Here is a 22253-nt window from a genome sequence, read left to right on the forward strand (position 1 = left end):
CATACATTAGAGTTATACCGACCTAGTCTACTGTATTGATCCCAAGCTTAGAAGTTACGTGTCCAGTACCCATAATTATAATTCATTGATTAATATATTATTATAATAGCTATATACTAGACTCAGCGTTGTCGTACTTCGTATATACGGAATACCACTGTAGGTACCCAAAAGCCCCCACGGCCGCATTAGGGGGCTTTTTGGGTCGCAGGCGGCAGCATTCCCGGTGGTCTGACCTCATTGATCGCCAGCTCAACCTCCCCACTGCCAAGCCCCAGGTGTCATCGAAGATAATAATAGCTGGGGATTTCCTCTTCCTTGCACTCCTCTCTCCCCTTCCCCCTATTTCGGACTTGATTGAACAATGTCCGACTTGGCCCTTCCCCTCGCGGAACCCACCGCATTGCCCACCGCGGGTGATGCGCCCCCAAACAGCGCCGGTCGCTCCTCTGCCCATTCGGCTGTCGACCAGCCTGTCGCGATTTCCGACGAACTGAAGACTCGCTTAGACAAAGTGATCTATTCGGAGGTGAGTACTTCTCTTCGCCAAAATCCCCCCCCCCCCCCAAAATAAGATCTATCCCGCATCTTTCGATCAAAAATGAGTTCATTTGAGACGAAGAAATGAGGACCAGAGAGGAAATACACATGAAACCCATGGACATACTAATCTAATTCGTGTCGCATGCAGATCGGCATTACCACTCTCCTCACTCGCCTGAAGCAAAGCGTAGCATCTGCCAAAGTGCGTTATCCTCCTACAACAATGGTCTCTGAGCCAAATCACACATATATTGACTAAAGGTCCACAGGATTTCTCCACGTTTTTGAAGAAACGTGGGGCATTGGAAGATGAGCACGCTCAGGGGTTAAGGAAACTGTCCCGCACGGTCAACGATGCCGCACACCGCAACGAAAACCGCCAAGGGACTTATAGCTCCAGCTACAAGGAGATTCAACGACTACATGAGCGCATGGCCGAGTGTGGCTTACAGTTCTCGGTATCCTTACACCAGATGTCCGATGATCTGCAGGAGCTTTCCACGAATATCGAGCGCGGCCGCAAACAGTGGAAACAAACGGGATTGGCCGCGGAGAAGCGGGTCATTGATGCGGAATCACAAGCTGAGAAGGCAAAGGCCAAGTACGACTCACTGGCCGAGCAGTATGACCGAGTTCGCACAGGTGACAAACAGGGTGGCAAGTTCGGATTGAAGGGCCACAAGTCCGCTGCGCAACACGAGGAGGATCTATGGCGTAAGGTTCAGAATGCGGATGCGGACTATGCAGCTAAGGTCCAGGCGGCACAAGCAGCTCGTCAGGAGTTGGTCTCTACCCACCGTCCTCAGGCGGTGCATAATCTCCAGCAACTGATTTCCGAGTGCGACTCGGGATTGACTCTACAGCAACAGAAATTTGGTACATTTCTCATTATTCCCTTCAAAAGCATCATGTGGCATATACTGACCGGTCGTAGCTACTTTCAATGAGAAGCTCTTGCTAGGTCAGGGGCTTTGTGTTAGCCCCATTAAGGGCGAAAGCAATGGCTCAGTTGCGTCCAAGAGTCTTGCGGAAGTTATCCGCCAGGTTGATAATCAAAAAGACTTACACGACTTCATCCTGAGTCATGAAGGGAATCCAGGTGCTCTGGCTGGAGAGGAGGTTAAATATGAGCGTCACCCTGTATGATTCCACGGCTCAATTTTCTTACAAGGTGTATCATCTTCTAACTACTTGCTAGACTCTTGGTGGTGGTGGAGCAGCCGCATCTTCTCAACCCAGTCTCCAGGCGAAGCGCCAGTCTTCTATGCCCTCATTCTCTCAACAACCCATTTCTTCCCCGAGCACTCAGCCAACTGGAAGCACCGATCGATTCCAACAGCCACCTTATCCAACACAAGGAGAATCTCCCGCTCCTTCACAGGCTCAGCCTCCATATCCCTCGGCACCTACCTCTCACGACCCTTCGTCTGTGGGGACTGCCCCCATGATGCACCCTCCTCCTCTAGACAAAAATATTCAGTCTAACCTTCCACCTTTGAAGCCGGTCTTTGGTGTGACCCTCGATGACCTATACGTTAGGGATGGTACCGCGGTACCATTGCTTGTCTATCAATGCTTCCAGGCTATTGAACTCTTCGGCCTCGATCTGGAAGGGATATACCGACTCTCAGGAAGTGCCAACCATATCAGCCACCTGAAGGCATTATTCGATAATGGTAAGAAATCATCTGGAATCGACCTACTTGATACGAGGTCACTCTCTTACTGATGACTGGCTAGATTCGTCGCAAGTCGACCTCACAAATCCGGAAAACTTCTTCCATGACGTAAATAGCGTTGCTGGACTTGTGAAACAGTTCTTCCGCGATCTTCCTGATCCAATATTCACTTCCCAGTATTACACTCAGTTCGTTGAGGCTGCTCGTAAGTCTCCCATCCCCGCCAGAGGGAAATGCCTATCCCTCAAGCCAACTCGATTTATTCATACTAATGCAAATTATCCAGGCATTGATGATGATACTCAACGCCGAGATTCTCTACACGCTCTGATTAATAGCCTGCCGGATGCCCATTACGCTACCCTCCGTGCTATTATCCTGGTATGACCTCCCACAGCGTGATTATTTCGTATAGAGGGCCACGCTCACATCTTCCACAGCACTTGAACAAGGTTCAAGAACATTCTTCGCAAAACCGCATGAACGCTGGTAATTTGGCAATCTGCTTTGGGTAAGCTACAATCAAGAAGCCAAAAATTTCCACTAGCTCTTGCTAACCTAAAATGACTAGTCCAACTCTAATGGGAGCCAACTCTGGCGGAAATATCGCCGATGCTGGCTGGCAAGTACGTGTCATCGAGACAATTCTCAACAACACCTTCCAGATTTTCGACGATGACTAAATGCCGAATACTGATGGGTTAAAATGTTGCACGCTTGGTGATTTCCGTTTTGAATGGGAAGCTCTTATGATGCTGATCTCGTTATTCTCGGTCACTGGGCTTCTCTTTTTGCTGTTCCATAGCGTGGGCATACCCTTCTACTGTGTTCAAATCCGATTCTACATCGGTATCATACAGGTGCTAATTTTCTCTTTGCGTTTCCTTGTATATATACATTCGACCGATTCTTAGTCCGCGTTTTTGTGCAGCAGAAAATATTTTTATATTCTCTTCCCTTATGCTCAATCTAATTAAAACACTCGTACAGGGTTCCCTCTGTAAAAAGCATTGTGTCAGTCGCAGCCTTTGGGCCCTACGCATTTTGAGAAGGCTCGCCAGTAGTAGTGTTTCCCTAAGATTTACCTACATACTATAGTTATCTGACAAGGCAGGTTATTCTCAACCCTGGAGATAAACCGTCATACTCAAACGCTATTAGTTTTGCGAAATTCGAATTTTGAACCTCAGAAAAATGCAATTGGTATCCCGAGCTGATGCTGCCTTATCCCAGTCAACGCCTTGGTATGAATGGACAAAATTTAATATATACAAAGAAAAACGACCCTGAAGAGGGCATAGATCGTCAATATGCGAGTTTTAGCACGCCATCAAACCCCATCGAGGGATTATGAACAAAGATGAAGCTGCATCTTTCAAGTATTTCAACAACAAATTACTTCAATGCGAATGTTGGAAATGTGGTTAGTCGGGTAGAAATTTTGGTTTCCTCGCTGATCATGACGGGAACGATATCCTATTGCGCCAACGAGATTGATGCACATAAAAGTTTGCAAACTTAATGGCCGAGCCGAAAGTTCCTTGAGTAAGTTCAACTCAAACTCGAACTCGTCGAGCGTTGAAATAGCTCAAGTTTACTGCAGTGTCATTCGCGCTTACAAAAGGAGCCGCATCCTCGAGAAGCTCCCAAGGACGTATTGGATATGTCCCAATAGTCCGACCCCGGTTCTGTAGGCGAAATCGATTACTCGTGAAGTTGGCAGTTTCAGCCATGCCAGAAGGCGTTCCAGATGGTGTCGCAGGGTGTTGTGAGAGGTGAGAAGGAGCATTCACGTTAGCAGTTGAGCCAGGGGTGGCGCCCGATGCCACTGGGGATGGAGCAGATGTTGACTGCAGAAGGTTGGTCGTTGTAAGGTCTCCAACTGGGCCCAGGAGGTAGACAAATCGGGGATCATTCTGCAAAATAGCGAACGGTGGGCATTTTTCTCTCAGAAATCGAGAACACTGGTGACGCACTTCATCCGGGAACCCATCAATGAGTGATGCGGCGACATCGAGAGCATAGGTCTGCAACATAATGCCTGGCTGGGAGGTATGACTGTTTGAAGATACCGGGCGCAGGAAGTCGTCAGAGCCAAGAATGTCGCTGGGAAGTCGAGAGAGTGCAATACAAAATATGATGATTAAAAGCCGGGATTGCTTTACACCAGGTGGGTGCATGAACGAGGCGCGATGTATAACCACCATACGAAGAAGAGTCGAGAACCAAAATGCAAGAGATCGTTCCACATTCGGTCGTTCCTGACTACCAACAGATGCATTTCGAAGATTCTTTGTGGATTTAAAGCTGTTTTGCAAAGCGACAACTTTGTGCAAAAGCGCATCCAATTTCTCCACAAGTACAGGTGCAAGGGAGGGAGTCCCTACATCAGGAATGCTGCTGGCAAGCTCCTCAATGATTGTAAGGTACATTTTTGCCGCTGATGCCGCCGAAGGATGATCATTCTCTGATTCGTCTTCCATGACCGGTATAGAGAAGAACTCTTTTTCGGCACGTTCACGAATTTGCCGAACATCATCCGGATTCATCAATGCAACGAGGTCGATCCAGTGGGATTTCAAGGCGCCTGAACTAGAGACCGCGGTTTTGAACATTGCATCTGCAATGCAGTTACGGTCTTCATCTCTTGAATCTTCATGGAAGAGGATTTGAAGTTTTAATTGACAAAATGGGAGGGAAAAGTCGTCTGTTGTACTTGCAAGATTTTCAACTTCGAAGATGACGTTTCGCTGCTCTTTCTGCGATTCAACCCCCAATAAACTGTCAAGCGCCTTTCGAAGCGCACCGATTGCGGCGGGGTATTCGTTCACCAGACTTTTCATGCAATGTTGTTCAAGGAAATTGGGGTTTCGCACAAGAACTTCTCGTAAGAGCCGCACAAGAGTTGCGTCAAGGTCCTCATGTTGGAATCCATCGCACGTACGAAGAAACGTGGCGGCATCACAGACTACGTCGAGAACGTTATCACAATTTTTGACTAGGAACTCTGATCGTGCCAAATTAAATCTGTAGGAGACCAGGTCGAGGCAACTATTTTGTTCACTGCAGACAAGAAGCTGAACAAAATCCGCCGGTAAGTTTGTGGTTTCAGTGCTTGCAGACGTGGAGTGATTAATCCTCTTGAGAAGAGACAAGAATGATCGGATTGTGACGCACCCGACGCCAATGAGAAAGGGTATAGCACGGAGCAGAATTGAACGGTCATGAGAGCGTAGATGATCACAGATCCAGCGTGCTAGTTTTCCATCAAAGTGTTTTGGTTGGAATGATCGTAGCTGAGATAAGGATCGACAGGTATCACTAGCTGAGAGCTTCGTCTTGTTCGTCTCGGATTCCAAGTTTTTTGTTAATGTGCCGAAGATCGCATCCAGTGTCGGTTCGTCCATGACATTACCAGAGAATAGAAAATGATCTAACTTCTCCCGGAAAAGAGGATCTGCATCACCGAGGGAATCAGGAATGTGATCAGAAACCGGAGACGATGCAGCTAAAACGGCCTTGTTCTCCATTCGAGAGAGATCTTGCCGCAGTATCGCAACTGTATGAAGTTCAGTGGGGAGACGCAATCCAAGTTCAATCAATGAAAAGATGAGATCAAGACTCGGCGCGCAGGATCGTTTTATACTAGCATACGCATCCACCAGTTTACGAAACAAATGCGACGTCGCTCCGATCACAGATAATGAATCGAAATGACAATTTGTGGTATCAGCAACTGATGCAAGGACAGTGGCATTGTCAGAGCTTGAAGCAACCTTTAACACATCCGCCAATATGGAGATGTCACCAAACTTTTCTAAAATGTCACGGACATTATAAAATTCATCGGGTGTGAGCATCGAGACCGGGGAGGCGAGGTCTCCAGGGAATGAAACTTGAGTAGTCGAATTTGAGACACTGCGGGTATGTTCGGTTATGCCTAATCGTAACCACTGGCTCAATTCCGCCTTCACGGTCCAACTTAGGTCCATCGGCAACGAAATGAGTGAGATTTGAACAGGAGCGTCCACTTTGTAGATGCTTGGTAGGCATCGTGTGATCAAATCCTTGACGCTGGAAATTATGTTTGCTTCATCCGCAACGGAAGCCCCAGTACGAGATAGCAAGGTGTTACGGAGGTTTTTGACATGTTCAGGGAGGCGACCGAGAGGAAGCTGTGCTATCAACACAACGTCACTAGGTAATTGGTGTGTTGGTAAAGATTCGATGTGAGAACAATCGGTGATACCTTTGGCCATCAGCCATTGAAGATACCTGCCAACCGAAAATGTCTGTGACCTGACAAGTTCAGAAATGGTATGATAGACATTCTTGACGTCTAGATTCTTGTAGCGGGCCACGTGAGACAAAAAAGTCAGTACGTGACCATCTATATCAACACCTGCTGCTTTCCACTTCCGCAAAAGGCGAGAACCGACGTATACTCGAGAGATTCCGTGGCGAAATGGAGTAGCAATCCATTCAAGCAATTTGGAAACCAAAATGGCTTTATCGTCAATCGCATCCAAACAGGCCGCAGATATTGAGGTAACATCCAATGCAGAGTGAACAGAGTCAAGAAGACGAATAATGTGTTGGTGAGCGGAGCGTTGTATTGGCTGCTTATGGTGCTGAGGTCTTTCTACTCGTGCATTACGCTCGGTGAGGTTTTGTAACAACGCTCGGTCCGGAGTGCGAGACAGGTCAAGACATGAGGTGATCCGGTTTTTATACATGCCCCATGAGTTGGGTAAAACCAATGATGAAGCGTTTTCATGGGCCAGCTTTTTCACAAAACGAGACAACCTGTCGACGAGCGGTTTAAGGGTGTCTAATTTGGCTTCAGTAGCCTGGCGAAGCTTTTCGAGTAATATTTCAGCCAGTCGTCGTCCTCTGCGTCGATAACGCATCACGTTGTGCCAGTAGATACCAAGCATCAAAAGCCAAATAGGGACAGTTGCGAGCGATGCGGATTCGAAGGAAAGTAGAAACCATTCAAGAAAATGATCGTGATCAAGAAGATTTTCGAAAAACAAGCGAGCAGTCAACCCAATCCCATATATCATCTTTGTATTCCAACCGGGTGACTTAGGTGCGCTGGTAACACTCTCAAGAAACTGTTGTACACTAGTCGTCCAATCACGCACCCATTTCGCTTCCAAGCCCACGGCTAAAGCACCACTTGTTCCTTTCCTTTTGAAGGCACGAATTTCATTAGCACCTACGCATTTTGCAAGCCAGATTGCTCTTCCAACCGGGATTGACTTCCCCAAACACTGGTCCAGAAGCACCTTGCCTCGAATGCCGTGGGGGATGGTTCGACTTAACCGACGTAGTGGTACATGTGAGTTGGCAAGATCTCGGAGCCAGGCCTCCCGTTTGTTGTCAGTCAGTGTAACTCTTGGAGGGGGCTTGAACGTGGACGGAGCATGGACAGTGTTATGATTTTGGCGTTTTTCTAGGGCAGTGGAAAACACGGCGGAGAGCATTTGCAGACCTGTTCGATGTTTCAACTGCCCGTATAACGCAGGGCGGGCAGTGTTTGATTCATTTTGAGAAACCTGAGTCCGATCATAATAGCCTTGCTTAGCCGTTTGTTCATTCAGTATATCCTCCGGGTGGTTCCCAGTCCATGGAGTGAAATCAGCGACATCTAAACCCCATCATCAGCGATATGGCCATGTGTTTTTTTTGGAGTAGATGAACTTACTATCTCTCGTAAGCACTGGGGCTACAGAAGGTGTTTCGATCTGATAAGGCGTTGTTTGAACTTTCTTCTCCGGAGATGTTCCCCTGGAGGTTGACCCGGTGTCTCCCAATTGATGAGACGGGATATTGCTCCAGGGCGGGGCGGGGAAAGGGGGTGGCGAGGGTGGTCGAGAGCTTGTTATATTGTCGCCCCGTGAATCATTTCCCGGAATTTCTGAGACAACGGCTTGAAATGACCACATGGGCCGGCCGCGCCATGAGAGTTGAGGTCGTGAACTGGCGCTACCAGGAGTGTTTCTCATATCCGCACCGTTCGCGGGTACACCCGCATCGCCGGCCTTGAGACCATTGGATACATCTAGTCTAAGCCTTTTCTGCGGTGGTTCTTTATCATGCGATTCATATCCGCTACCAGTCAGGTCAACCACTGCTGGTTGGCGCGTCTGTGTTTGGGATTGCGGCTGAGAATGCGAGATGGTCGAGGGCGGTAACGCGCTCACGGACGGCGGGTCATATTGAGCCGACACTTGTGTTACATCAATCCTCCCAGGGCCACCATTGAGTGTTCGCATTGGGTGACCCCACGATTGGCCACCAGCAGAAGAATGCGGTATCATTTTAGGCTCATGATGTGTTATTCGAGTGATGGTACATTGGAATCATGCAAACGGGAATGAGACGAGAGCCTAAAGATTAACAATCCTTGTTCTGCGCCGGGGTATTCGAGCGGATTAAGCAAAACGACCGTGAATCTGGCCCCATCACCAGAAATCGATGTGGGTTGACGAGCGAGCGGATTGATCGGGCGAACGGCGTAATGGATTCGTGAGGAAAGTTGACTCCAGATGGTGTTGGGCGGAAGATGGTTGTAAGTTCAAACAGTAGTAGAGGAAGGATCGAATATAAAGGAGTTCAATGCGATGAAGATAAATGAGATGTTGGCTTGATATAAGGAGAGATCAAGGTTATCGGTATCGGGGTGTTGATGAGGAAGGGAAGCGATAACGTAAGTCACCGGCCAAATCAGCTCCGTGCTCCTCCGTAGACGGGGATCCACCTATTTGGGATCGACGGTTCTAACACTCTCCACAAGAATGGGGAGGGGGGGGGGGGGATATGGTGTGATATTTGCAACCCATTCACTTTCTCTGTTCTGAACCGGGAGGGGTGGGGAGAGAAGAATAGAAGTAAAGGAGTGCAAAGAAGAACTAGTATCTTGTTTGCTTTTCTCGCCCTTTCCCCCCTCCCCCTTCCGTCTTCTACTCCAGATTGAGGATGTGACATACAATCTATTCCGTGTCTCTAGTAAATACACTGCTGATACTCCGTATAAAACATATACTCCGATAAAATAAATTTCATTTGTCCTTGTAAGTGGGGATCTTAATCTCTGAACGGCCCAGTGAATGGCGAATTCTTACTTGGGCATAATCCTATATACTTATTAGGTACCTACTCTGTTCTGTGTGCTCGAAGAGCCCTGAGGTTCACTGGCACACGAGTAGAGTACATTAAACAGGGATGTCGTACAGCTTCTCCAGGAAAATTACATGCTCATGGGATTCAGGTGTTTTTTGCTCTTCATTCTCCTTATGCCATGTGGGACCCAGTCCTGTCGCGTCTCCCTGCCTGAATGAGTCGGCGATACATAATCACTATCCGTACATCCGAGGTGTGGTACACTAGCATCTGTATAGAGTCAACGGTAAGTACGGAGTACTACTAAGTACTGAATTCACTCGGGATAGTTGGAATTTCCTTGACTGTTCTCTCCTACCAGGGTTATATGTGGTATCCACGATTTGTGATACCTAACACGAAGAAAAGAAATATCCCTATCAAACCTGCTTTCGGCCTGTATGAGATTACCCCTTCAGCCGCCTTGCATGTATCGCTCCGAAGTGTCCACATTCCGCATCGGCCCACTTTCGCTTTGTTCTACAAAAGCTTTGCATAGGTTGAGCATCATACGATGTACTAGGTACTTTGGAAACTACGATTGAATATTACAGGGACCGATGGCCTCGTTTTTACCTAGATAGATCGAGTATGGAGCAGCAGCCACGAATATAGCCCTGAATCTTGGAAAAGATACTGAGAAATAGAAATATCCATGTAGATACATACTACAGACATCAATAAACCCATCTTATTGGTGAGACGCGGGAATCAATTTGCAAGATTATCTAGATCTATAAGTACGCATAGTACAAAGCCACACACCTGGGCAGCTGCATATGTGCCCCAAAGTTCATCTGTAGCCTAAACTATACTACCAACTTGAAGGTCTTTTTATGGCTATCCGACCGTGTTTTAATCCCGGCAAACACATCATAGGAATCGAAAGAATAATTAATTAGTGAATCAATCTTAATAACACCAAGAAGTCTGGAATTTTAAATTATGAGATAACCGAGTAAGGAAATATCTCTATGGAGGTTTTTAGTCGGTCTCTCAACAATGGCCAGCTCTCCACCGTTCGGGTCTAGCCTGGCGGTCTTGGCCTTGGCACTGGGGAACTGCGAGGCTTTCCCACGCTTTTCCCCCAAGTCACCATCAACTTGAACCCTATCCATCATGGCGTCAAACAAGGATATGAGGAGGGCGGATCTCGGTCAGTTAATCTCGCTAGACTCTCTATTGTCTTTGGAGCACAAGCTAATCTAGCATCGAATTTTAGTGATCCCCTATGTTGACCCGCCAAAGAGCGCGAATGAGGCCGACATGTCGAGTACGTTTCGCACCCCGTCTCTCATGGCTCATACACTGGCTTGTTAGATCATGTCATCTAATGCGAGAGAAATATAATAGGCACAATGTCAAGCACAATGCCTATGGCGGCGGTAAGTGGATGATTGATGGAACTCGGCTTTCAGAGCAATGCACTGACATTTGCCCAGATGTTCACTCGGAACAGGTGAGACAATTTCACCCAGGCCAAAGCCATGCTACGTATTTTGCTAATACAGGATGAACTGTGGCGTAGGATGATCGGATGGTGAGCAGGAATTTCCCTTGATAAGCTCAATAGGGACACTTCCCTTCTAACTCCTCCGCAGGGTGGCTTTTGTCTTTTCGCTCCAGGGTTGGCTCGGCGAGTCCACCGAACAGAAGAAAACGGCTGCAACCCCAGCTTACATGTCGGTCCTCATGTCTTGTATGTTGAATCTATTACCTGCGGTTTGGCTCGAGGTCTCGATATACTAACCATCTTTCCTCCAGTGATGGCTCTCGTTGTGGTGAGCTCCCCTAGGTGTCCACAGTTTTCCTTCATGAGATTGCTTGTCTAATAAAACCAAATATCCCACTTAGACATATTTCCCTCTGTTTTTACCTCCACAGGGAAAGACCGCGCCCGCCGCTGCTATGCCATCTGCCTGACCTCGATTACCGCGAACTTTCCACGAGCCCTTTCCATTAGCTCACCCCCTTTCTCAAGTTCGCCGAAGCCAAGGGAAATGAATCGCTGTTTCAAATCTACTTCTGACGGAGTATTAGCGATCTAAGAACCTAGCCTCGGAATCTTGGAAGTGATTGATGTCAGCCTCTACTGTACCAATACCCTGGTGGACTTGTGATAGATTTGGATTAATTTGCTGTATCGGTATGTTGTTAATTGAATATTCATCCATATTTTAAAATCTGGATCCTTGAATAATACTATTGAATTTGTCCATTCCAATTTATAGTGATGTATACGTGGTTCCTTAATTGAGAATATAAGCCTATATCTCCTGGTATCCTGCGATATAAGTACCCAATACTTGCAGGAACATAGTTTTTCATGTCTTCATTGTATCTTACCCATCCATATATGTATTTGCTTAGTGGTGGCGACTTTTCAGTTTGCCTGATCCATAGATGCGCGTGCGATTGAGACCACCTGGGCACATGTGGAGGGGCAATCGCTGAGTCACCACACCGCCTTCTCCACACTGAGACAGAAACCTTTGCCGCTCCCTGCACTTTGATTCTTCACCCACCTCACTCCACTCTGCTCTCTCTTACACGTCCTTCCGATCGCTCAAACCGCTTCAGAGAGATACTCACTCTCATACCCAACTCTCTTTATCAACACCGCTTTTAAGGGCTATTTTTGATCACAGGCCGAGTTTATGTCCATCGAAAACCTCAAGACCTTCGGTAAGTTGGGTCGCCACCATCCCCCCCATACCACCACAGGTGCCTGTTCAAACGCACCTTCGCGTTCAGTCGGCACCCGGAAATCGAACAATATACAACATGGAGTTTTTCTTCATTTTATTTGAGAGACTTTCTGGCTACCTTATATGGGATTTTGATATCCCAGGCTCGCTCCCAAGCGCCATGGCGGGGTAGAGATTTCGTTCTGGGCTAAGCTAATTCCATTTTTGACAGACCCCTTCGCCGACGTCGAAGAGGACTCCGGCCGGTCTAACGCCAAGACTGAAAACTACATCCATATTCGTATCCAGCGTATGTATTTCGATTTGAATATTCCTATCAGCATTCTCAACGATGCTATCCTTGGGAATCCCACCTCTCAATTGTCAACACATACTTACTATGTCTTCCCCAGAACGCAATGGTCGCAAGACCTTGACCACTGTCCAGGGTCTCCCAGCCAAGTATGACCAGAAGAAGATTCTGAAGCGTATGAAGGGTCTTTACGGTTCGTTCATCCCCGCCTCGTCTCGAAACCATTTTCGCTCGAACGCTGACTGTTAGCTAGCTTGCAACGGCAACATTGTTAAAGATGAGGAAATGGGTGAGGTGATTCAGTTGCAAGGTGACCAGCGCAAAGATGTCCACGACTTCTTGACTAAGCGCCCACCTACCAAAGCTGAGGCTGAAAGCATGACCGAGAAGGACAAGGCTAAATACGGCCTCGGTATCAAGGTTGCTACCGTTAAAGTATGCCTTCCTTACACTCTTTCAAATGGTTTCATCGACTAATAATGTGTTTAGGTCCACGGTTTCTAAGCCTATCACCATACCTTGTTCTGGTCCTTCCTTCCCAGTCTATCTTTCCCGCATTTGTGAGCTTTACGCCTTACCGATTTTATTTAAAAGGCGAAATAGCATACTTTTCCCCACACCTCTGCCTGCCAGAATAGACTTGGGCCTTCGCCGGCTTCAGACGCTCCAACATCATCAATCAACCTCGAGACTACCGACAGGGGAATGTGTCTTTTGATTGGCGTGTCATTTTGCTAGGACAGGATCATGATGGAACGAGGCGTTGGAGATACCCATATCTGCTTAAGCAGCATATCTTTTGTCTTTTATCTTTTGTTTTGCGTATTTTCCATCTTTCTTATGGTCTATCCCGTCACTCATGTGTGCCCTTTGCTGTAATTTCCTCTTACACGTTCAAAGGATTCCTTGCGTTAAATAGGCGACGAGTTTGTCTACGTCTTTTGACGTCTCCAACGACGTCAAACGGAATCGGAAGTAGGGAGTAGCAACGAGGTCCACCGAATTGTCGTCGGTCCCTACCGTTTTTATCCTTTATTGCTTTTCCAATCAACTTTCCAAGTCTTAGGTTCAGACAACAGGAATTACTCACTATATCAGTATCTTTTTTTATCAAGACTTATACTTAGATTATCCCGGACACCAGCTTGGATAAATCCACAGAAGTGTAGAGACTGATGTTCAAGTCATAAAGTTAGATATATTGTTTCCACGGGAAAGTTTGAAGGGTTCGCCAGCCAAAGATTGTACAATGCAGAATGTATTTTAAAATACCCACGGAGCGAAATGGTATCGTGAGTGGGGCTGATATCAATTCTCAGAATCATATATACCCAGCCCTGTTTCTGAGCCCAAGAGCCTGTAGGAACCTACATCCGTACAACATGAAAGCGCTCGGCGCGTGAAAAAAAAGGAACATGGCAGCCAAGGATGGAAGAACGCCAAATGATAAGAGCCTCAAATTACAGTTCACCAGCAATGCGGTCATCTGCAACTCGCATACGTAAGAATATTGTAACAGCCCAGTCCCATAGCTTTCGTGTGATCACAAAGACGGGGACCTCTGGCTCATTTTCGCGAGTCAGATGCAACTGCAGTAAGAGTGAGGACATGCTGATGAAGCTAGCTGCAGAGACAACCAATAAGGACGCAGCAGTTTCGCGCTTGATAGTTGCGTGGTTCTGTGTGGCATGGTAAACAAATGTGAGAGACTTCATTCTATGTCAGTATATGTATGTATGTGTCGTTCAACAGTAAAAACAATGAACAGGAACAGATAGGTTCTTACAGTGGTTATGGAAATCCAGGCTGGTAGAAGAAGGCGAGGATCGGACGATGCACCGGAAAGATAAAGAACCCAAGAGGTGATGTATGCAATTAACCCATTTGTTGTCAAAAGACGGATCACAACAGCTGGCGGGGTGTAATTCAGAAGCCTGTCCAAGTCATCAGTATCAGTAGACAGTTAAATATAAAAAACCCAAAGATAGACTTGCCATCGAGACATCATACAATCAGCGAAAAAATAAGAAAGATATGCGGATGCACAGCACTGACAAGAACATAGGTTAGTACATACAAAGCATCCCCTCCAAAGGCCAAGAGACGAGATATAGTTTGGACAGAATCTTCATACCCACATAATGGCCAAGGCCACTTCAGTAACACGAAACCTCCTCTCAACATCCCACTCCTGCCCTACACTACCAACAATTGCTGCCGCCCAGCCCTCCCGTCCCATCCCCGGACGAATGTGTAATAACTCAGCCAAAAATGTGAAAGCGCATCGCAGCCCCCACCATGCCGCAGGAAGCGTGCTTAAAGCTCGACAAACCAACAGAGGAATATACCACCTACGGTCCACCCCCAGAATAACAGCGACTCGCGGATGAAGCGGTGAAGTAGCAGAATGACCAGCATCACTGCCCAGCGGGGTATGAGGCATTGAGGACGGAGAGGGGGGGGTCGTGGAGGACAGAGCGGAAGTCACTTCTTTGGCAATTCGATCCTCTGGGAATGAGGCCGGAGTCCGAAGAAATTCTGGGAGGGCAGTTGATCGTATGAGGTTCAAGTTTGACTCGCGAGGCGTTTGGTCAGGGACAGAGTAGGGCGGAGGAGAGCCATGTCGTCTGGGAGCCAGTCTTTTCAACACGGCCACGGCATATGCGGCCGTCACGCAAGCTTGTATGATGAGTGTATAAAAAGAATAAGGTAGAACAGATATCAATGTGGGTCGAGCTGCGGTGGTGTAGTCAACTTTGTCGAGTCCCCCTTAACGGCTGAATAACAGGAATAATAGGAAGGTGCTGATGTGTATTGTGAAGCGGTTTAATTTTGCGTCAAACAAGATCTTCTCAGAAATAATCGGAGGTCTAGATCTCAGCCGAGCAGGACATTAAGTGTGAAGGGAGAGGAGGCGTAGTAATTAGGTCTCCAAGTATCTGTGTACGGAGACTGCGGAGGCCAGCACGTGACCCTCGGGTTTTATTTCTCTTTCGCAGACTTCAACACGCATTCCACCGCTTGAAGCTGCGACTGGCCATGGCCTCCCCAATTTACCTGCCTAGGTGCAAAGTCACAAACAACAAGTACCTGAACTCGGTTATAGCACAAACATTTACGCATCCACCTCGCCAATCCCGGCCCTTTTCCCAGACATCGCAACAATGGGCCTACAAAAACATGAACTTTTCGCCCAAGAACTCCTCAGGGCCCTCGATGAAGGCTCGCTCAAGGGAAGCTCTTAATGGACAGTTACCAAATGATATTGGGCTTCTACCGGGAACTTTCGTACGGCCCTTGTGGAGAGATCTGCCTTCGGTTTTCCAGAGTCCACGGGAACGCTGGCAGGTGGAATGGGCTTGGATACGTTCCTCATTCCAAAATTTAATGGGGTAAGTGATACAATCCCACTTGGATACGGGTAATCTTGAAATTTCAGTTGTTGGCTCGTCGGAAGTCGATCCGTGGCTAATGTTTTGGCAGTCTGATTATCTATTGCAAGAAAGATAACACTTTTCCGTTATTGTTGAGGGAACGACGGAAAATCGCACGTCTTCTGTATGACGACATGTACACTGCTTTTGCACGGTAAGCCTACGACCTCCGTTCTATTAAGTTGGTTACGAATGCTCATCAGTGTTGTCAGGGGTGATTCTTCCGGGCTTCGTCGTCTTTGCGGAGATGGCCTTTCCAAAACCCTCTTAAAGCAGATTGAAAGCCGCCCCCATAACCAAAAGGTCTCCTGGAAGCTCGTCAAATGGATTCGCGGGCCGAGTACCTGCTTCACCGGTATCCGTGTTATGTCAGACCGCGCAACCTCACTACCCGAAATTGCCAACTCCGGCATCCGACAGATCGTGTTGCGAGTGACTTCACGGCAGTCTATGAGCAAGATTACACCATCTCGCGAGAGGACACCTGGGGGAACAGAAGTCGAGGCCCCTACCAAAGAACAAAATTGTGAAGAATATGTTGTCATTCAGGAGATCCGTTGGAACGGCACTAGCAGTGGTTGGCGGGTCTGGGGCTACACGAAGCCTACTGATCTTGAGACTTTGAACAGTGATCCTTATTTCGCACCGGGTCTATCCCCTATGGAACGGATTGATGCCATGAAGAAGACCATGGGTGGCGATCAGTAACCGTTCGTTTGACCAACAAAGCAACACTCTACCACGAGGCTTCACTGTCTTCAGAATCCCCGAAAAGCGGCATCTGTATCAATTATGACTCGCAGCCAAGATCTTGTGGCAGACGCCCAGCTCATCTATATTGCTCCAAGGCAAGCAATCTGAACTACGGGTATTGTGAGCACCGGTTCACCTTTCTTACGACTTTGACTCTGTGTTCTAGATACAACTTTACGTCTGGTCACCAATTTCCTTTACCATGAGGGTGTCTTTTACGATGTTCAATCAGCGGTTTCGTTTGCTTACAAAGTTGGCTGTCATCTGCCTATATTTTTGTACTACAAGCCTGTCACAAACCTCTCGTGTAGAGCATCTATAATTTATGTAACATAGCCGATTGCCTACTCTAGTTTAGACCTCTGGGATTTGCATTTCCCTACATGTATTTTTTAAACATTTGATTTCTTGCTGAACTGGTTTAGAGTATGTTCTGTATGCATGGCTTTTCTACGGATATATTCTTATTGATATCAGAATGAAGCGCTACGCGCCTAATGGATATAGTCGTGGCCCTTTATCGCCGCAATTTGACTAAATTAAGCTGGAGCATAATAACTATTAATACACAAACTAGACCGAGGAGTAGAACGGAGTATCAAGACAAAAGCTTTGGACACATATAAAACCAAACCATGGAATTTCAATTTGCACGAAAAACAGTCAAATATCATCAATAGCAGGATAGATAGCATAAAAACATTAACCCCCAACCCCCACTTCCCCGTTCAAACAGACTTGGAAGAAGACGTTCGCGTTAGCGAACAGCTCCGCGAGCGACTAGACCCAGAGTCAACCAAAAAATTCACTTTCTTCTTTGCCATTTGCGTATCTTTTTCCTTTTGTTCTGTCTCCAGCGATGTGATAACATCTAGAAGCAAAGTTTCGCTTAAATTGTCTTCTCGTTCCTTGTCCATGCGCCGCACAATATCTTCTATCGTTTTACCACCCTTCAATGAGATCTTTTGCTGGCTCTCACTTGGTGCATCCAAAGAAACGAGATAGTCCACAGGACGAGAAGGTGGCGAGCAAGAACGAGATCGTGAACAGCCTAGGGTCGATATACTGTCCGAGTCTATTATAAATGCACCGTTGTGGCTTATGTCAAAGCGGTGCTGCTGGGATCGTCCGCTGGGGCTCTTGTCTGAATCTAATGTAGGTGACGAATCGTAAGTGAGTTTGGTGAGTTGTCTCTTACTTCTGTCTTGAGCTGCTGCTTCTTTCTTGATTCTTTCTCCCGTTTCTTTGACTGGGCCATCGAACAACCATAGAACAGTGGCTTGCTCTGACTCGCACTGTGTAGGAGTAGAAGCCCCTGTTACCCCATCCTCCTCATCAGATGCGTAGACACGAATTAGCTTTGGAGCTTTTTCTTGTCTATTGGTTTCCAGAAGAGTCTCTACGATGCTTTCTGAAGAATATTCTTCTGGCTTCTCAACAGCCGCAAGAGATGCGCCTGCTTCATTGGGGTTGGAGTGTGGTATGAGGTGTCCAGATTCTGGTAAATGGGATCCATCGTAGGATTGCGGCATGATATAACCACTCTGCTGACTTACATTGATGGCTGGCGTATTGAAAGGGCCGTTTTGTGCTGCGTAAAAGTCATGATAAGCTGCTGAACTATGGTTATCATATGGGGGCTGACTGTTGATGATAAATGGCCCCCCAGGCCCCCAAGGAACGTAACCTCCAGGAGCGAAGTCCCCCCCCAGAAGACGGAGGCAAAGGAGGAAGGTCATATCTTGGCTGACCATCAAATATAAATGGGGGGTTGCCATATGCCTCGTTTGAATATGGCAGAAAGATCGGAGGGTAAGCTGATTGAGTTGGCTCCTGGTTGTATCCCATGCTGCTCATCAAGATAGACCGATCAGGAAAGTTACCCCGTAAATGATGCTGTAGAACGCCTTCTTGCTGCTGTAAATTCTGACGAGGGGGCCGCATCTCTAAGGCCCGGTGGTGACCTCGACTAATTCCATTTCGAGGTAGTTTACCGTTGTAATTATTACGGTAGCCGTTAAGATTACGCCCCGGCTGAAATGAGTTGTGCCCATTCGAACGAAAGGGAAGGCGTGGTCTCGAAGCTGGCAGCATCGGGCTATCGTCCATATCAAGTAGACTCAAGTAGTATGTATCCTCTTTCTGAAAGTGCTGCGACATTGTGAGCAAGGACCTATTGTTGAAGATGAATGTGCTTGCCACTTTACCTTGATAGCGTCCCTACAATCATCGACATAAGCAAATGTGACTCTACCGACTAAAGTCCACGCTTGAGGCCCAATGGGTAAAAACTCGATACAGCAAGCCTCCAAATGCCCTCGTCCTTCTAGTGAAGCTAAAACTTCATGCGAGGTGATGGGAGCTCCTGAGCGAAGGCCAAGATAGGCGGTTCCTGCCTCTCGGTCAGTTTTGGGCAAAACCAGCCATGAATGAGAAAAAATGTCAATATACTTACTCCTTCCTTTGGCTCTCTCGATTCGAAGCCACCGATCATGCAGTACAACACGCTCGTCATTGGCAAGTGCTGCGGTAGCGTCCTCAACCTTCTAAATAAAGACAAGAGAGAAAACAGGTTAACAAGTTTGAGGAAATATCAAACAAGAGAGAATATATACCTCAAATTGTACGAAAGCACCTGGAAGGCCCTTCTTCTTATCTTGCTTGATCTTCACATGGCAGGAACCAAATTCAGTGAATACCTTTTTGAGGTCTTCAGCTAGATCGTCGGCGCCAACCTTCGTGGACAAACTACGGTGGCATGTCAATATATTCGCGCCAGAGAGTGGTTAGATAGAAGGTTCTACTTACTTGCCCACAAATATACATGCATCAGGAGGGAATAGACCCTGGGCATTCTTCGCTGAGGGCTCTTCACGCAGTCGATCCCCGCGACGGGGATATTTGTTCTCGAATTCGGAGACTACAGCCTGTATAGTCATGGCGAACTACCTATATATTCAAAGACCGAGTGTTATAGTGGATGCTTGATACAAAACTCGTGGCAAAGCCTGGAGAATAGGTGAACAGAAACAACAGAAAGATATATGAACAAGGAGTGGCAGATGTTTGCATAGAACAAAAGAAAGAGAAGATAGAATGGCCACCTCCCCCCTCCGAAGTCACTTTCAACATGGTTTTCTAATTTGAACGATACTAAACCTGAAGTTTCTGGACCGCTCACGCCCAGAGTAAGGGAAGTTGATGATTGACCATGGCTATGCCTGGGGTTTACCACTAAATTGCAATGTATAAACGGGAGAGCCCCTGTCAATGTTGACTCAGACACAAACGCTAATCTAAAGGCACTTAGACACAGACCTTTGGAAACCTCCGATTCAACTCTGGTGCTAATTCCGGTGGACTATTCAAACTGGGGTGCGGCCCGCTATGAATGTCATCGGAGCTCTCAATACCCACGGAACCCAACCAGCTTTCACCTAGGTAGCTTCGTCATTTTGAGTTCCCACCGAACAATTCCCGGCTGTACATCCATCGCAGGCAAAATCTTACATCGATTATGGATTTGACATTCTTTTACTCGGCCGGCATCGGCTAAAGTCGGGTGTAGGGTTGGCATCTTTCTCAAATCATTCGTTATAACATAGGGCACACACACACACACATGGGGACCAAAAGAGAGGGTTTAACACATAAATACCGTAGCCTATAAGTTTCCTAGCTTTCTCAATAAATATTCCATAGCCAGAAAAGGGGCCCAGATCTTCGAAGTAGGCCAGCCGTGCCCTATAACAAGAGCTTGGCGACTACTCAGCCACGAAATGAGCACATATAGTATGTAAATACATAGGGAAAGAGAGGCGTACAGGCATTTGATCAGGTGGGCGGTTTTCAAGTATACACCACCTGGGCAGTTGACCCATATGTAAAAATCAACATTGGAACGAACCTTGGTACCAGGTTGATGAGCTACGGCAAATCACAAAATTTGACGCAGATGTCTTGATACGAGCTCCTGATTGGTAAAATAATTATTTATTCTTGAACAACCTAAACATGTATTAGTTTACTCTAACACGCAGTATCCATAACCTGAGGCATGTACAGATCTGGACGTGCACGAATCCATGTGTTTTATCCGAGCACAGCAGCATAGAGTACTATTGGAAGTAGAGAATGAGGCAATGCTAGGCCGTTAGAAGAAGTGTCAAAACGGAAATTTGAGGAAAGAGGACACCCCCAGGAAGAAAGAAATGCAAACGAATAGATTTAACACCATAAGGCAGCTGGAGACAAGGTTGATTCTACGCGTTCTTCTCTCGTGGCCTCTGTATCAATGTTCAACGAATTTTGTTGTTTTTGCTTTCGGAACATTGAAGGCATACACGGAGGAAATACCCCATAATTTTATATTAAATTTTCAAGGTTACAGGTGCCGGAATTCATTCTTCTCCAATACCTTACTTACCGCCAGTGATCATCTCCCAAGCCTCCTTATATTTGGCAGCGGTTTGCTGCGCAACCTCGGGTGTCATTCGGACGCCCTCTTTCCCTTTCAGACCCTGGGAGACCAACCAGTCACGAAGATACTGCTTATCGAAACTTGATTGCCCCTTTCCAATAGCATAAGAATCCTTAGGCCAGAAACGAGAGGAATCCGGGGTGAGAACTTCATCAGCCAATACAACCTCGTTTGTCTCTTCATCAACACCAAACTCGAACTTGGTATCGGCAATAATCACGCCACGCTCGAGTGCATAGGCATGAGCAGCTTTGTACAGCTGCACTGCCAGCTCGGCGACTTTCGACGCATAAGGCTCTCCAAGAATGGCGGTAGCTGTTTTTGGTTGCTAGGGTTAGCTTTCACATTTTCAACAAAATATAACTGTTCTACTAGATGCTTAAGAGACAAACATACCCTGGTCTGGGTGGATGTTCTCATCATGCTCCCCCTGCTCGGCCTTTGTGCTTGGGGTATAAATTGGCCCGTTGGGGAAAACCTCGCTCTCTTTGAGACCAGCAGGAACTGAAATGCCGTGCACCGTCCCGGAATTCTGGTACTCCTTCCAAGCAGACCCAGTGATGTATCCACGAACGATTGCCTCAATAGGAAGAATCCGCAGCTTACGAACTTGCATTGCCCGGTTCTGCAGCACGGGTCGAAGGGAATCTGGGATAGTGGGTGGGAGATCGAGGGTAATGAAATGTGTGCGCAGTCCGGGGACAGCATCCGAGAGGATCTTGAACCAGGTCTTGGTACAAAGAGTCAAAAGAACACCCTTGTTAGGAATTCCCTAAAAAGAAATTGTCAGGGGGAAAATATAATTGGCATCTGATTGAAACCGATCGCGCAGTATTCATACATTCTCCATTATCACATCGTAGGCAGAGATGCGATCAGTCGCAACGAAAAGTAAAGTCTTATCGTCAACCTCGTAAAGATCGCGAACCTTGCCGCGAGCAACAAGAGGCAGTGCGCCTTGTAGATCAGTGTTTGTCAGGGCTTCTGTCATGGTGAAGGAAGCAATTGGCGTATGCAATGGAGAGAATTAAAATCGGAGAAGCTCGATGCGTCACTGAACTCTTTTTTTTTGGCGGGGCATTGCAAATGATGCCTGAGGCACTTATCGGTGTTTATCAGCAACGCATCATTCTCCAACACGATCCCCAACACGCGCGCCTGCGATCGGTTTTTTTGCTACAACCTCGAGAATGATAG

General features: G+C 47.0%; 9 protein-coding genes across 9 annotated transcripts; 4 read left to right on the forward strand and 5 right to left on the reverse strand.

Annotated features, from left to right (window-relative positions):
* Positions 1-364: 364 nt before the first annotated feature.
* Positions 365-2905, forward strand: rgd1 (putative Rho GTPase activator (Rgd1); the record flags this gene model as incomplete). The annotated part of the gene is made up of 9 exons (XM_056917801.1): positions 365-529; positions 692-745; positions 813-1419; positions 1478-1683; positions 1742-2219; positions 2284-2427; positions 2509-2603; positions 2663-2733; positions 2794-2905. The coding sequence occupies 9 exons, from the start codon at positions 365-367 to the stop codon at positions 2903-2905; spliced, it is 1932 nt and encodes a 643-aa protein (XP_056783412.1).
* Positions 2906-3778: 873 nt separating this feature from the next.
* N7478_001587 (mediator of RNA polymerase II transcription subunit 12) lies at positions 3779-8548 on the reverse strand (the record flags this gene model as incomplete). The annotated part of the gene is made up of 2 exons (XM_056917802.1): positions 3779-7875; positions 7933-8548. The coding sequence occupies 2 exons, from the start codon at positions 8546-8548 to the stop codon at positions 3779-3781; spliced, it is 4713 nt and encodes a 1570-aa protein (XP_056783413.1).
* Positions 8549-10508: 1960 nt separating this feature from the next.
* Positions 10509-11312, forward strand: N7478_001588 (uncharacterized protein; the record flags this gene model as incomplete). Its single annotated transcript, XM_056917803.1, has 6 exons — positions 10509-10545; positions 10743-10774; positions 10832-10848; positions 10991-11088; positions 11154-11170; positions 11244-11312. 6 exons carry the CDS (start codon positions 10509-10511, stop codon positions 11310-11312), a joined length of 270 nt encoding a protein of 89 aa, XP_056783414.1.
* A 734-nt stretch (positions 11313-12046) lies between these two features.
* Positions 12047-12866, forward strand: N7478_001589 (translation initiation factor eIF1; the record flags this gene model as incomplete). Its single annotated transcript, XM_056917804.1, has 4 exons — positions 12047-12074; positions 12309-12386; positions 12490-12582; positions 12643-12866. 4 exons carry the CDS (start codon positions 12047-12049, stop codon positions 12864-12866), a joined length of 423 nt encoding a protein of 140 aa, XP_056783415.1.
* Positions 12867-13849: 983 nt separating this feature from the next.
* On the reverse strand, positions 13850-15015 carry N7478_001590 (uncharacterized protein; the record flags this gene model as incomplete). Its single annotated transcript, XM_056917805.1, has 4 exons — positions 13850-14098; positions 14156-14323; positions 14380-14439; positions 14524-15015. Coding segments are annotated over 4 exons (969 nt in total), but the record flags the coding sequence as incomplete, so codon positions are not given.
* Positions 15016-15428: 413 nt separating this feature from the next.
* N7478_001591 (uncharacterized protein) lies at positions 15429-16531 on the forward strand (the record flags this gene model as incomplete). Its single annotated transcript, XM_056917806.1, has 3 exons — positions 15429-15781; positions 15873-15977; positions 16027-16531. 3 exons carry the CDS (start codon positions 15429-15431, stop codon positions 16529-16531), a joined length of 963 nt encoding a protein of 320 aa, XP_056783417.1.
* A 773-nt stretch (positions 16532-17304) lies between these two features.
* N7478_001592 (uncharacterized protein) lies at positions 17305-18315 on the reverse strand (the record flags this gene model as incomplete). The annotated part of the gene is made up of 1 exon (XM_056917807.1): positions 17305-18315. One exon carries the CDS (start codon positions 18313-18315, stop codon positions 17305-17307), a length of 1011 nt encoding a protein of 336 aa, XP_056783418.1.
* Positions 18316-18911: 596 nt separating this feature from the next.
* Positions 18912-19515, reverse strand: N7478_001593 (uncharacterized protein; the record flags this gene model as incomplete). Its single annotated transcript, XM_056917808.1, has 4 exons — positions 18912-18972; positions 19028-19122; positions 19192-19324; positions 19385-19515. 4 exons carry the CDS (start codon positions 19513-19515, stop codon positions 18912-18914), a joined length of 420 nt encoding a protein of 139 aa, XP_056783419.1.
* Positions 19516-20994: 1479 nt separating this feature from the next.
* N7478_001594 (phosphoribosylaminoimidazolesuccinocarboxamide synthase) lies at positions 20995-22047 on the reverse strand (the record flags this gene model as incomplete). Its single annotated transcript, XM_056917809.1, has 3 exons — positions 20995-21371; positions 21453-21828; positions 21898-22047. 3 exons carry the CDS (start codon positions 22045-22047, stop codon positions 20995-20997), a joined length of 903 nt encoding a protein of 300 aa, XP_056783420.1.
* Positions 22048-22253: the final 206 nt, after the last annotated feature.

Source organism: Penicillium angulare (genome assembly GCF_028827245.1).
Source record: "Penicillium angulare strain IBT 27051 chromosome Unknown utg000002l_segment0_segment0, whole genome shotgun sequence".
Classification (NCBI taxonomy): Eukaryota; Fungi; Ascomycota; class Eurotiomycetes; order Eurotiales; family Aspergillaceae; genus Penicillium; species Penicillium angulare.